This window comes from Alligator mississippiensis, chromosome 1 (assembly GCF_030867095.1).
Source record: "Alligator mississippiensis isolate rAllMis1 chromosome 1, rAllMis1, whole genome shotgun sequence".
Taxonomy (NCBI): domain Eukaryota; kingdom Metazoa; phylum Chordata; order Crocodylia; family Alligatoridae; genus Alligator; species Alligator mississippiensis.
In genome coordinates this window covers 138,501,399-138,515,724 of record NC_081824.1, presented here as the reverse complement: position 1 = coordinate 138,515,724, position 14,326 = coordinate 138,501,399, and the positions used below count along the sequence as shown (strand labels likewise).

The following is a 14,326-nucleotide window of genomic DNA, read 5'->3' as shown; positions in this document are numbered from 1 at the left end:
AAACTAGTCTTTCATGTTTTACTCGAGTGAAACTGTCTCTGATGGTTTTGCCTGAATGAGAACTAAGGCCCAACACTGGGCCTGCAAAAATGGGTGTTTTAACTCTTAAAGTAACTGCTGTGTTGCCTAAAGAGGTTAAGGAATCAACCTTTGTCCTTTCTTTGCACTCTAGCCATAGACTGACTGAGTGAGGGGGACTGGACAAGCTCCCCCTCCCCCCATGCTGCCCTACACCATTAACCAAATTGTGATGCATCTCTTTAGAAGTAAATGGCCGTAGACCTTCTCCTCCCCCTGCAGCTCACTGCTGCACTGGGTCCTGTACCTCCCCTGACCGCATGAATAAAGCAGGGAGAGGTGTGTGAATAAAGAAAGGGAGCAGGGAGAGGTGGAATGAGACGAAGCTAAGGCTGTGCCCATACCTTCACAACACCAGCCATTCAGCAACCATTCTTGTGCCACATTGCTTGCGGTTTCCCTCCTCCCACATGTCCCCATTGGGCCTTGTTACATGAGTTACACTTCCTGATCAACATTATGGTAAATTTGAGGTGTCATTGGGCCCAATCTGAAGCAATGGAGAACATCATTGCCAGGAGGAATTAACTGAGCAGAATTTGGTTAAGCTGCTTGTACATGGTTATATGGAGAAGTTGGGGACAAGGGACCAGAACTGTAGAGTCCCAACCAGGAATTGCTATATTACAGCATTGCACCTCTGCTGGAACTGTCTTTGCAGGTGCAAGGAGGTCATCTCTCTGGCTTCATCCCTGTAAGATTAAATAGCCCCATAAATGGAATGAATCAGTTAATCTGTACTCAGAGAAGGTTAGAATGAATTCAGATCTATCTTTTAGGGCATGTCCAGATGGTTAATTTGTAGTGCAGGAGGTTATTTTGATACTGGGAGACTCCAGTGTAAAAAAAAAAAAAAAAAAAAAACCCACACCAGAAAAAAGCGAATCGGCACACGTGGTGGCAGTGCGCGCCACCCAAAACCAGAGCCTGGCTGGTCAGAGCCATGCTCTGGCTGCCAGCCAGGCTCCCTGCTGCTGGATTGCCACCTCTGGAGCCCCAGGAGGCCCCCAGGTGCTGGCCCCAGCCTCCCCTACCCCACCTGGGGTAACTTGACATGTACCAGAGCATATGTGCACAGGTGTTTTCCCCAGGCACAAGTAGCAATAGCACAATATTGTGCCTCTGCTATTTGTCCCTGGAAAAATGCATGTGCTCTTGTCTGGATGTGCCCTCAGAGTCCATTCTCTTGTCCAAGTATTTTTTCTGTTTGGTTTGCAATCAAAGGCTGCCCCGCTCCCCATCAGGGAAGATGCACAAGTCTATAGACTTGATTTCTTCCTTTTAACTTTTTCATTCCCAAGGAAGGGTGTGTTGCAAGCTTCTCTCCAGCCCTGAGATACCTGTCCTGAAAACTTTGAATTATAGCTTATTTACTTGTCTTTTCTTTTTTCCTCTAATTCTGGGTGGGGAGGAGTCCAGAAGCACCTTCCCATGTGTGTCCATCCCAATGGTTGATACTTTGACTTGTCTGGGCATTCCTATCTCTGTTTTTTTGCATTTGGTACAACCTGTTTGACTAGCCACAGCCTCAAAAAGCTTGCCTGGGATTTAAACAGGGAGAGTTAGTAGTCATCCATCCTTTCAGCATCTACACGTTTAGGGGCTCCTTTTATGCAACAGGATTATAATTTATTCAGTACTTAGCAACTCCTGGGAACCATTATTGGCCATTTTTCACCTACTGGAGCAAAAGCAGATGCTGAATACTCTTTTCAGAGAAGATCAGTTATACTTTTAATTGCCTACAGTATAGTCATTTGAGTGAGCTTAACTGTAGCATGGCCAAAAGGGAGCCATTGTCCTTTTTGCAGGTGCCTCAGTAAGAGATGAATTGATAGTATAGGGAAGGATGTTCAGAGTTCCTTGCCTACTTTGGATTGGTGCAAAAACAAGGGCATCACTAATTTATGAGCAACCTGCTCAGTATTTATATGTCTTATCAACCTTCATTGAAGACCCTGGAACTTCCTTGGGATTCAGTGGGTGTGGACTTGGCTTTTAAGAGCATGTAGCTGTAAAAAAAAACAAAACAAAAAAAACTGTGCATGAGTGCGTGCAGATGTCTGTCTGTCTTTCTGTCTGTCTCTTTTTCCTTTCCCCTGCCTTCCCTTCCCCTTCTCTTCTCCTTTACCTTTCTTTCTCCAGGACTCTGCTAGTTGTCACCTTGATGAAGGCTTGAATATAGTAAGTGAAATCATTTGAGCTTTGGTTGCCCCTAAGCCTTCAGGAAATTGCGCATGGTGGGGCTGGCTGGCACAAATGGGATAGATGCGTGCTGTGGCACCTAGTGTCATCTGAGAACGCTCTGCCTGTTTCTGGTGATGCACTACAATATGTCATACCCTTGAGAAGCAAAAGAAACTGTTTGTAACCAACTGGATGCCCCCACCTTTTTAATTAAATGGAAATGCTTTTGATGTTTGCTCCATGCTTCATCTTGTTGTATAAGGGCGCAGCTGCTGCAGCTCTTCTGTTGCCGAACAATCTCAAATGGGGTTTAGCCTGTCTGAATGGCAGAGAGCCTTCTGCTGTGCCCAGCTCCCAAGTGAAAGTGCTTTGCAGGGGTGCTGGAGATGGCTCCCACCCATGAGAAGCTGGCAGGAGTGGGTCACAGATAAGGACCCATAGTGGGGGCAAGGCAGAAGTGGTTGGGCTTGGCTGAACAGGATGTAACAAACTCTTCCTTTGCAGGGCCGAGGCTAGGGCAGAGGAGAGATGAGATAGATATTATTTGGCAAGTGGCAATTGTTGACTGACTTCTTGTAGCAGGTCAACAACCTACCAGCTTTTTTTCTTTCTTTGTCTTCAGGAACCATCTAAACCAGTTGTTTTCAATCTGTGGTCGGTGGACCCTTGGGGGTCTAGAGACTCTATATAAAGGGTCTGCAAAAGATGACTATGATCAAGGAAAAATATGTGAATTTCCACACGCACAATTCAAAGGGATCTAGCACCTCCATTTGAAAGGGGTCCACAGATGAAAAAAGGTTGAAAACCACTGATATAGGCCAGCAGTTGGCAACATTTTTCCAGGCAGAAATAACCCAGCTCAGGGCAGAGTCAGGCCAGCCACCACTGCCACTTCTCCCAGGCACATAAGTGTAGCACCACAGAGGCAGCACCCCCTTTCCTCTCCCCACCATCTCTGCAAGTTGGATCCAGCCTGCAGGCTTTTAAGAGGCAATGCCAAGTCTGGGCTTGTTTTTTTTTCTGCAGTCATAGTGACTATCCCACATGGGCTTTTTTGCATTGGCTGTCCTGTACACTTGAGCAGTCCCTCAGCCTGCCTCCTTTTAGCGTCTTCCTTTTGTTGGACACTACTGACAACTGGAATTTCTTCCTTTACATTGTGCAGGCACCTGTAGGGTAGGGCGGACTTGGAAACTGTAGGAAATGGCTTTTTTGTTGTTATAATAAAGGGAAACGTTTCATAAGGATTCCCCCTGGTAAGAGACCACGCAAAACAAAGGGCACTTATGTTTCCTTCTGATTCTGGGGATGTTGTACAGAAGCTTGACCCAGTTGTAAGAGTCTTGCTGTCCATTATATTGGTTGCCAGTTGACTGAAATAACTGGAGAAGACGAGGAGGTTTCAGTCACCAGCATCAAATCGGCCATGCCCAGCTGTAGCAGCACCAGTAGCAGGTTCTCCAGGGTTGAATGACCCCATGAAGCCAGTGTTGTGGCCTCGTATATCCAGATTTCATAGATTCATAGATGTTAGGGTCGGAAGGGACCTCAATAGATCGAGTCTGACCCCCTGCATAAGCAGGAAAGAGTGCTGGGTCTAGATGACCCCAGCTAGATACTCATCTAACCTCCTCTTGAAGACCCCCAGGGTAGGGGAGAGCACCACCTCCCTTGGGAGCCCGTTCCAGACCTTGGCCACTCGAACTGTGAAGAAGTTCTTCCTAATGTCCAGTCTAAATCTGCTCTCTGCTAGCTTGTGGCCATTGTTTCTTGTAACCCCCGGGGGCGCCTTGGTGAATAAATCCTCACCAATTCCCTTCTGTGCCCCCGTGATGAACTTAAAGGCAGCCACAAGGTTGCCTCTCAACCTTCTCTTGCGGAGGCTGAAAAGGTCCAGGTTCTCTAGTCTCTCCTCGTAGGGCTTGGTCTGCAAGCCCTTAACCATACGAGTGGCCCTTCTCTGGACCCTCTCCAGGTTATCCGCATCCTTCTTGAAGCGTGGCGCCCAGAATTGCACGCAGTACTCCATCTGCGGTCTGACCAGCGCCCGATAGAGGGGAAGTATCACCTCCTTGGACCTATTGGTCATGCATCTGCTGATGCACGATAAAGTGCATTGGCTTTTCTGATGGCTTCGTCACACTGCCGACATGTTCATCTTGGAGTCCACTAGGACTCCAAGATCCCTTTCCACCTCTGTGCCACCCAGCGGGTCATTTCCTAGGCTGTAGGTGTGCTGGACATTTTTCCTCCCTAGGTGCAGCACTTTGCATTTCTCCTTGTTGAATTGCATCCTGTTGTTTTCTGCCCACTTGTCCAACCTGTCCAGGTCTGCTTGCAGCTGTTCCCTGCCCTCCAGCGTGTCCACTTCTCCCCATAGCTTTGTGTCATCTGCAAACTTGGACAGAGTACATTTCATTCCCTCGGTCAAGTCACTGATGAAGACATTAAAGAGTATCGGTCCCAGGACTGATGCCTGCGGGACCCCACTGCCCACACCCTTCCAGGTCGAAACCGACCCATCTACCACAACTCTCTGAGTGCAACCCTCCAGCCAATTCGCCACCCACCGGACTGTGTAGTCATCCACGTCACAGCCTCTTAACTTGTTCACCAGTATGGGGTGGGATACCATATCGAAGGCCTTCCTGAAGTCTAAGTATATGACATCCACCCCTCCTCCTGTGTCCAGGCGTTTCGTAACCTGGTCATAGAAAGAGACTAGATTGGTCAGGCACGATCTGCCCGCCACAAACCCGTGCTGGTTTCCCCTCAGCATAATTTGCCCTGCTGGGCTCTCACAAATATGAGCCTTGATAATTTTTTCAAATACTTTACCAAGGATGGAGGTGAGACTGACTGGCCTAGAAGTTGCCTGGGTCCTCCTTCCTCCCCTTTTTGAAAATGGGGACCACATTGGCCCTTTTCCAGTCCTCCGGGACTTGGCCTGTGCGCCACGAGCGTTCAAATATTCCCGCCAGTGGCTCTGCAGTGATGTCGGCCAGTGCCTTCAGCACCCTCGGATGGAGCTCATCCGGGCCTGCCGACTTAAAGGCATCCAGCTCTTCCAAGTGCCTCTGCACCATCTCAGGGTCTACGCATGGAAGTCTGGTGCCTTGCTGCTGCCTCTCTACAACCCCAGTGAGAGACTTGTCGTGCCCCTCACTTAGGAACACTGAGGCAAAGAACTCGTTGAGGAGTTCAGCCTTGTCCCCCCTGTCTGTCACCAATTGTTTCTGCCCATTTAGCAGGGGTCCTGTTCCTCCCTGGGCCTTCCTTTTACTCCCTATATATCTAAAAAACAATTTCTTGTTGTCCTTTACTTGGGTTGCCATCCTCAGCTCCATGGTAGCTTTGGCCCGCCTAACTGCCTCCCTACAAGCACGAGCAGAGGAGGTATATTCATCTTCAGTGATCTCACCTCGTTTCCACTTTTTGTGCGCTCCCCTTTTGGCCCTTAGGCTGCCCTGGATTTCTCTGGTCAGCCATGGAAGCCTCCTGGCCCCTTTCCCTCTTTTGCCTCGCTCGGGGATCGTCTTTCTTTGTGCCTGAAGGATCGTTTCCTTAAGGCACAGCCACCCTTCTTGGGCTCCCATTGGGCTCTTGCTCTTCATCTCATTGTAGAGGGAGGGGATAAGCTACTTGAGCTGTTGGTTATGGTGACAGCCTTGAAATTCTTTTTAGTATGGCCCTTGCTAATGAACCATCAAAGAATACCTAGCAAACACCACCCATACTGGAGCAATCTTAGCAAAACGCTTGTACTCAGCTGAACCAGTTAAGAGACCGCAGCAATTGCTTGTTCTTTCTGGCTAATGGAGAGCATAGATATTACTTGAAAATGTTTTCATTGTGTTTTTGTCAGGGGAAAAGAGAGGAAACAAAATAAAAATTCCCTTGCAGCCTTCGTGGTGCAGATGCCCACATGACTCCACTTGGCCAGACCAAGTGCTCACAGTGGAGTAAAACCACAAAACAGAAAAACAAGCCCCAAATGGACCTCCCTCTTGACATGTGGTCAGGCTTTGGTGTAGCAAGTGCGCCAGCAATGATGATGTTCCCCATTAGACCACTCTGGCTGCTTATGTTATCAGATGCCTGGCAGGCTGCTCATGGGGCTGGGATGAGCTTGCTATGCTAAGAGGCAGGAGAGCTGGTTTCTTTCTCTGCCTCCTGTCCCTGAGTCTGCTGTGTGACTAAACAAGTCATCCTGCCTTTGTGACTGTTAAATGGGAGTTAGTGATCTTTGCCCTCCTCTGACCTCTGGATGGAGAGTGCTGCAGGATGAGTGTTGTTAGGAATGCTGCATCACCATGCTGCTAATGTCAACACCACTCGTTTTTATAACCTGATCTCTGTGGCTTGTATATTTTAATTGCTCCTTAGCTGACATGGGTGTTTCAGGTTTGTTTGTTTTTTTAAAATAACTTCCTCTCTTTGCAGCTTCTGTTGGTGTCCGATGGATGATTGGGGTGACAGAAATCAACAAGGGCTCTACCTACGGCAACAACGACAACAAGCAGAAACACAAGTAATAGCTCCAGAGACTGCTTCAATCCAAAGGGAACAGATGCAACTTCTGAAAACTTTAAAGTGCATATCATGGTCCTTCAAGTGAGAGGAAGGCAGGATGGGGTGAATGGCTGCTGTAGTTACCTGAATTTGTGCTCTTTATTTCTACTTTTTTCCCCACTCTAGGGTTTTGACCTGGAATTTCACAGTTGGTGAGACATGCACTTGTTCCAGTCCCCTTTTCACACTGGGTTTGCGTGCATCTATTTTGGTTGGTTTCATATGACGTCTCTTGTAGGTTGAGGAAAAACATGCATCTAGTGTGAGTACAGCAAAAGGCTCACCTGGGCATTGGCTTGGGGGTGACAGCAGGCTCTTCTCAACCTGCTCTAAAGAATGGCAGACTAGGTCAGAGGAGACTTCATTGCCAGAAGATTAAGATGGATGCCTGTTTACAGCTAGACTGTGCATTCACAATGTAATAATGTCACTGTTAAATACAAGGTGATGCTTTACTTGGTTACACTACAATCTGACTGAAATAACCCTGCTGGAGCAAAAGAGTTTCAAGAGTTCTTCTGTATGTATAAAGCCTTCATATGAGATCCATAGACCAAGCTTCTGCTGCAGGGCAAAGGAGGGAGGGATGCAAGTGTGTAAAAGTCTGTCCCTGCTTTTCAGTTGCATCGTAGGAAGTGGAATTGGGCTTCGAGTATATCAGTGTTCTAATGACCAGTTCTGGACTGGCCTGAGCCCACTGGCATATAATGACTAGGACTAGGAGGAAGGCATAGACTGAATACTACTGATACAGGTGAAACCACCTAGTTTCTAGCTTGGAAAAGACTTATTAATGCATTGAGGCACTGCCTGCAGCAGTAGAAAAGGAAACTAACAGCAGGCACTGTAACAAAGCAACCATAAGTGTGTGTTTAAAAAAACAAATAAAAACATTGCCCACTCACCCCCTCCCCATTCTATATCTGTCTCTTCTGTTGCTTCTTTGGGATATACATGACATTTTCCATTTGGCCTTGTAAGGTGGGGGGGAGGGCTTGGTTTCAGCTCCCTGCAAAATTCAGGTCCCAGAACATAGCTTCCAAAAGCTCTCACTTTATGCATTGTACACTCCGGTACAGTACCTCTGGGCTATGTAAACAGCAAACCATATTTAACTTTCTCGTCTACATTGTTTTGGGTTTTTTTTACATGCTTATTTTCTCTAAGCATGCTTGGTAATACAAGATCTAGTGTGAATGGTTGTAGCTCCGTGGAGGTCTGTTGCATCAGATCTGTTTGACTCAACACGTTCCCAATGAGTTTTGCACCCAGAGGATAAAGACCTCCTAACTGGGTAACAGTTCTGGAGACATACAACTGCATGTGCATTCAAGACTGTGGGACTGCACTTTGCAGGAGCATCACATTTTGAGAGGACACCATCCTCTCTACCCTTACCAAAATAATATAGTGTCCTTTTGCACAGCTGTTCTGTTTTAAGAAAGGGAAAATAAGTGAAAATGTGCAGTTTTTGCATCTTCATAATATCTCAGTATAAAAGAAGCATATGCTGCAACTCCTTGAGAAAACAAGACAACAGTGACTGACATGTTCTAACAAGCAAAGAGTAGCTAGTGGTAAATTGCTGCAGATGTATCAGACAGGGTTTGCAAGGGGTAAAATACCTTTTACAATGAAAAAATATTCCACCAAAAAGTAAGTTAGAAAAAACAAAAATAGCAAAACAGTGCAGTATGTGCCACGAACTAGGCATTTGCTGTTCAGTATCTCCTACCACCTCACTGATGAAGAATCACTGGAGTGCTGCCATCTCCCTAATATTAGGTGGCAGTTTATGAAGCACGAAGGGAGGAACATGACTGAGTGACTGGTGCCAATCTTAATCTCACTGATGCTGGCTTGAAATTGATAAAGCGTCAGATGATATGATCCTTAATGGGAAAGGGTAGGGCCTAATTGCATGTCCACCAAAATAAGTAAATGTGTGCAGACTGCAACTGCAGCCCTCATTGTTTTATTCAACCGAATCATTCTTCTGTTGATACTCTACTTTTGTCTGAGCTTAGTACTTTCATAGGGGTGGAGGAAGAAGCCAGCTGCACCATTGCTGTACTAGAATAGCACAGTAACTTACTGCTAGACAATCAGCTGTGCTGCAGGGTCACAGACAACATATTTCTGACAACAGTAAGGACCATTTAGCTCCCAGCAGCCAGTGTGTGTAACACAGCCTGTCTACATCATTTTGAAAACAGAGTCCCTAGGGGAGAGTAAAAAGCTGTTCATACCACCTCATCAGAGTAAATAAAACAGCCAATGAAGCCTTGTTGCAGATCGAACACTAAGACTATCTTAAGTCTGCTTCACACCATAGGAATATGCTACTCATAGCTGAACAGCAACTGCATTAGTTAAGAGGTACTCTGCCCAGTATTTCATCTTTTAAAGGGCCACTAGGGTGTTGATTAAAAAATACTTAACCCTCGAGTCCTAGATTTGTTTCTTCTCAGTGCGTGCAGTGCCCCCTGCGACCACTAATACATGTCAGTGAAAATGTGGCTTGTTTCCTCTGGGACAGACATTTGGTAATGACATGGGCTAAAATATTTCAGTCCAGATCCTTCCTTCCATGCCCTTCAACAAGCCCTGCTGAGTTACATGGGAGGCCTGGATTACACCATCAGATGCACAGCAGCCTGGGCCAGCAACATATGACCTATGGACTACAGCTAGTCCATGGAACTGCAGGGTTTGGCCTGTGTCTGCACCCATGCTGGAAATGAGCAGCTGCCCTGGAGCTGGAAGCTGTGCCTATGCTACTGCCACTTCCCTCCACCCCAAACTTCCCCCAAGGCTGCAGCCTGGGCACAGCTTCCAGCTGCAGGGACAGGGAGAAATAGGAGCAGCATGGAAACAGCTTCCAGTTCCCTGGCCCCAGCTAGTTACCTTCTGCCTACGAGCTGTGCTTGCACTGGGCACAGCTCCCAGCTACGAGATGCTGGCAGGGACACAGGTAAAGCCCTCTCCCTGCCCTCCCTCCCCCACTGCCTCTGTGTTGCTGAAGCCAACTGGCCCACCGTTGTAAAAGTTGCTGGTCTGACTAAGCAATTCTCCTGCCACTGCTTTTTAACACCTGGTTGGTGCCTTTTGCTGGGTTAGCTGTAATGCACCATTCTGCCTTTTAATAAGAAAAGGAGAAAAAAAGGTAGTTGTCAAACTGAAAAAGAATAAAACTGTTCTGGTTTTATTGTGTTAAGAGAATTAGTGTCTTGTTAGGCCTCAGTGTTTGCCCTCCCCCTGACCCCAAGAAACTGTATGTTTTACAACTGCCTTAACAAAAGTAGTCTTAAGTTGTTTATACAAAATAAAACTTAAAAGCTGAAGTACAACCCATGTGGGTCTTTTGTCAGTAGTATATTCAATCAGTCTCCAAACAGTTGATGCTCAGGACAAAGTGAGTTCATATGCTCTTAACATTCCTGTCAGGGAGGTAACCATTTTACAGATGGGAAAAAATGAGGCCGACATGAGGAAACCAGCCAAAATGCACAGAACTACAACAATGTGTTGCTGGTAAAAGTGGACAAAACAAAAAAAGGCTGTGGCAGTATGATTCACAGATTTGACTCAACACCTTCCCCCCCCTGTCATCCCATCCCCTCCCTACCACACACACTTCAAGCTTCTATTAAAACAAAGGGTTTTTTTGTTTTCAAAAAACAATTCTTAAACACTGAACTCATTTGTGAACATGCTAGAGAGCCACAAACTGGCTTCAGTAAAGATGCAACGATGGAAAGTACATCTGAGTATATGTGGTTAGCTTCCTGTTACCTAGTCATGAAAGTGCGATGCAGCATAGGAAACTTGAGGGGAAGGTCCTTGTTAAAACCTGCCACCTGGTCCTATTCTGGTCATTTCTGACAGATGCAAAAATATTAACGTATCTGATGTGATTGTTAAGCCTCTTCCCAGTGCCGGGGGACAAGTCGGTTGGAGCCATAGAGCTGCCCTGCTGGCAGCAGCGACGGCCTGGAGGATTGCGGAACAAGTGCCTGATGGAGTCGGTGCTCTGCCAGGAGAGAACGTCCCACAGAACCTCCAAGGTTGCAGTTCAGCAGCGGTCTCCTCCCTGAAATTACTTTAAGGGTGTTGTGGTTGAGTTGGGATTACTGCTTTATTGACTGGGAGAAAAAGGGGAAATGCGTAAAAAAATGAAGCTAAATAAATTAAGTCCTGCTTGTTTTGTAAGTTTCAGAGAACATTTTAAAAGTAATGACAGCGACATAAACTCACTTTTGTTTGCAAAGATTATCCATGTCTGTGGTACAGCTGTAGAGACCCAAACACATCTTCACAGCTAAGCAGCTTCCTGTCTTTGCCTCCCATGCTCTTTTTTTTAAAAACACCAAAACAAAACAAAATAAAAACACCTCCAGGAAATGTCTTGGTCAACAAGCTTGCTGCAACAAACTGCCACATCAGAGACACCACCCTTCACTGCTGTTGACACACGTATTAGCTGGACTGAAGCCGACGTGGGTACTGCTTGCTATCCAAGCTGTACTCACCTTTCACTACTAGGTGGATGTACCCACTGAATTAAACTAACTTCACCGCAATCTTGGGTGTCATAAATGAACAGTCCTGTAGGTATCAATTCATACCTCTCTGCAAGCAAGAGAACTCTGAAAACATTTTTAATGATATCACAAAAGGACTCGGCTGGTACTTATAATGGCTGGTTAACTCAGTGGCATTGACTACTGTGAAAAGTTTCAGCCCAAAGCTGAAAAGCTTCAGGAAAACTTCAGCCCAAGGGACCAAATTTTCCCTTTCCTTTCAGATGAAAAAGATGCTGAAATAAAACTTCATTGTTCACATTTCACTTCAAAATGTCTTGTATTTGTCACAGACATCAGCTGGCTCTCCAGCAAGTGAAATAAAGGACACAGAAGAAAACTTCCTAAAATAAACCATTTATTGAGAAAACTTGTTTTTTTTAAATTTCATTAAACAGCCTTTTGCATAACAAATCTGAAGCTGGCCCAAAAAAAAAACAAAAAAAAAAAAACAGAGTAAAAGTTCACAGTCAGTGCACTCAACAAACAGGAGATTAAAAAACAAGGTCCATAACGCCTGATAACACTACAACTTTTTTCGAACCTAGAAAGTTCAAAAATACTACCTATTAACTTACAGTTCTCAATCAAATGAGAAACAGGAGAAAGAACAAAAAAGGTAATGGTCCATATACAGTAGTAATGGCACTTTCACTGAAACATGCAGCTTCTTTAAACTTGCGGACACTGTTACAGGAGCAACATGTGCCAAGTAAAACATACGGGAGCAGCAGAAGAAGTGACGCTTGTCACTTGTGCAGTCTTCAGTCATGGTAAGTTTAAATTTTATACTGTTTCTCTGCACAGTCTTTATGTAAATATTACATACAGTAGTGATTGATTAACAGATGCTTTGCCAGGAAACAAGAAGGCAGAGACTGAGCAACTTCATTCTTCATCTGTGCAAACCTGAAAGACACACAAAACGGTCAGCAATCACAAGTCTAAGCTGCATGGACTCCAGTGGGGGGAGAAAAAAATGCCACAGGTCTACTCTTCTTCCTGCTCACCAAAGTGAATCATTGAATAGCTAACATATTTTTGCCATTTAAACTGTTCCTTGTGTACGTGGGTACATACATACACATGCATGTGTGCACGCACACACACACACCCACACAGAACAGTAATACCCAGGTTCTTCACAGGGTTCAGTCTCTGTGACAATGCCAGTTTGTGACCCAATAGGGAGTACAGCCACAGCAGGCAGTGCTTCAGCTGACAGGAGAAGCAGCATCCTTTGAAGTGTAAGCCACAGCAAACAGCTAAGTGGCTCTCGATTTGGCAACCTGCTGAAAACCAAATAGGGTGCACACCACTTGGATAACTTAGGTTCTACTGTACCTATCATCACAGCCTGCTCTAAACCATTACCTCCAATTACTTCGTTACCTGGCAACATGTCCCATGGAGGAGTACCCAGGGTGTAGGGATTATGCAAGAAAATGTTCCTCTATGTTGCCTGAACTAGAATAGTACTGCAGAAAACAATCTCTTCCCCCAGGGCCAATAGGAGCTAGATAGTCTATTGGGTCCTTTTCCTGACTCTGGGATTGTATGAGTCCATTGTCATTCATAGATTAGCTTAAAAGATCTTCAGGTAAATAGTTCAAACAAAAGTTGCAATAAAAAATGCAACACAGCTGATAAAAATGGCCGGAACCAAAGTCTTTCCATCCCACTAAACAACATATCTATGAGAAACATAATTTTGAGGTGAGCAGGGCCCTTTCATCCCATGTTTCTGGAACATCCATGAATATCCCATTCTGCCACCAAAAACCCCTAGGAAAACAAATCTAGAAAAGAACCATTAAGCGAGCACAGAACCTTGCACTGTATGGCTTTCTGATATATATTGTATTTACCCAATTCTAAGGCAAGGTCCACCCCTCATGGGAAAAATGAAGCCTCAACTTAGAATTGAGTACCTGCAGGCAGTGCTGGGTCCTGTGCTGCTCTCTGGCCCCCTGCTACACCAGAGCAAAGTTGAGGAAATCAGTCCAGAGCCAGAGAGCAGCGAGGGAATCAGCACTGCATCTCTGCTAGATCCTGCACGGCTCCTAGTTCCCTGGCTGAGCTAGAGCGCTGTGAGCACAGAACCACTCAGGAGCAAAGCATACACTGGTGGGGGCAGCAGGTGGCAAAGGGTGGCAAATGGCTGGGGGCAGGCAGGAGGAGGGAGGTGAACACTTGGCATAGGGGAAAGAGTCTGGGGGTCAGGCTGCTTTTCCCTCTCCCCAGTCACTTACCTCCCCACTGCTCACCCCCCTGCAGTGATGGGGTGAATTTAACACAACCATCCAATAATTAGATTTCTGACTTGGAAAAGCATAAACAAATTATAATTTTCCATGTATACAATCCAATGTGGGGGAGGAGGGTTGTCTTAAATTCAGTCTCATCTTGAATTCAGGTGAATATTGTATTTACTTTTTATTTATGGTACTTACTTTTCAGCCATCCGTTACTCAAATCATTGCCAATGTACTCATATATGTGTGGGAGCCCCACTAACAGCACAGTTGCTATTACTGTTAACTTCTCACAACCTATTTTTTTACAGTTAAAAAACTTGGGAGTCCAGATTGCTTTAATCTATATTTAAAGCCCTTAAATAAAACTGGTCAGAGCATCTTGTGTGATGTGCACAGATAGCACCCATAGAAACCCACTGCAGAACATTCCTTTGACAGAGGTAATGCAGCCATCAAAATTAGCAACCAGGAAACTAACCAGAACATTTGCCAGCACCACGAACATTGTGTGTGCATTTTTACAATGACTCTCTGGATATAACACCCTAGTACAAAATACTGCCCCACAGTTGTACCTATAGATCACAGAATCATCCGGTCTTTCTGATTTGTATCCCACTATGATCCTAAAGCCAAACCAAAATG

General features: G+C 45.6%; 2 protein-coding genes across 10 annotated transcripts in view; one reads left to right on the top strand and one right to left on the bottom strand.

Annotated features, from left to right (window-relative positions):
- AGPAT4 (1-acylglycerol-3-phosphate O-acyltransferase 4) overlaps positions 1-7,760 on the top strand; it is a 129,129-nt gene extending 121,369 nt beyond the window's left edge. For all 3 annotated transcript variants that reach the window (XM_059714734.1, XM_006275802.4, XM_019479792.2), the window contains one exon: positions 6,712-7,760. In XM_059714734.1, the coding sequence (XP_059570717.1) occupies positions 6,712-6,803 (92 nt within the window). In that variant the 3' untranslated portion in view covers positions 6,804-7,760. The remainder of the gene's footprint in view (positions 1-6,711) is intronic.
- Positions 7,761-11,764: 4,004 nt separating this feature from the next.
- Positions 11,765-14,326, bottom strand: part of MAP3K4 (mitogen-activated protein kinase kinase kinase 4) — a 194,861-nt gene continuing 192,299 nt past the window's right edge. For all 7 annotated transcript variants that reach the window (XM_059714695.1, XM_019479788.2, XM_059714723.1 and 4 more), the window contains one exon: positions 11,765-12,332. In XM_059714695.1, coding sequence (XP_059570678.1) covers positions 12,312-12,332 — 21 coding nt within the window. In that variant the 3' untranslated portion in view covers positions 11,765-12,311. The remainder of the gene's footprint in view (positions 12,333-14,326) is intronic.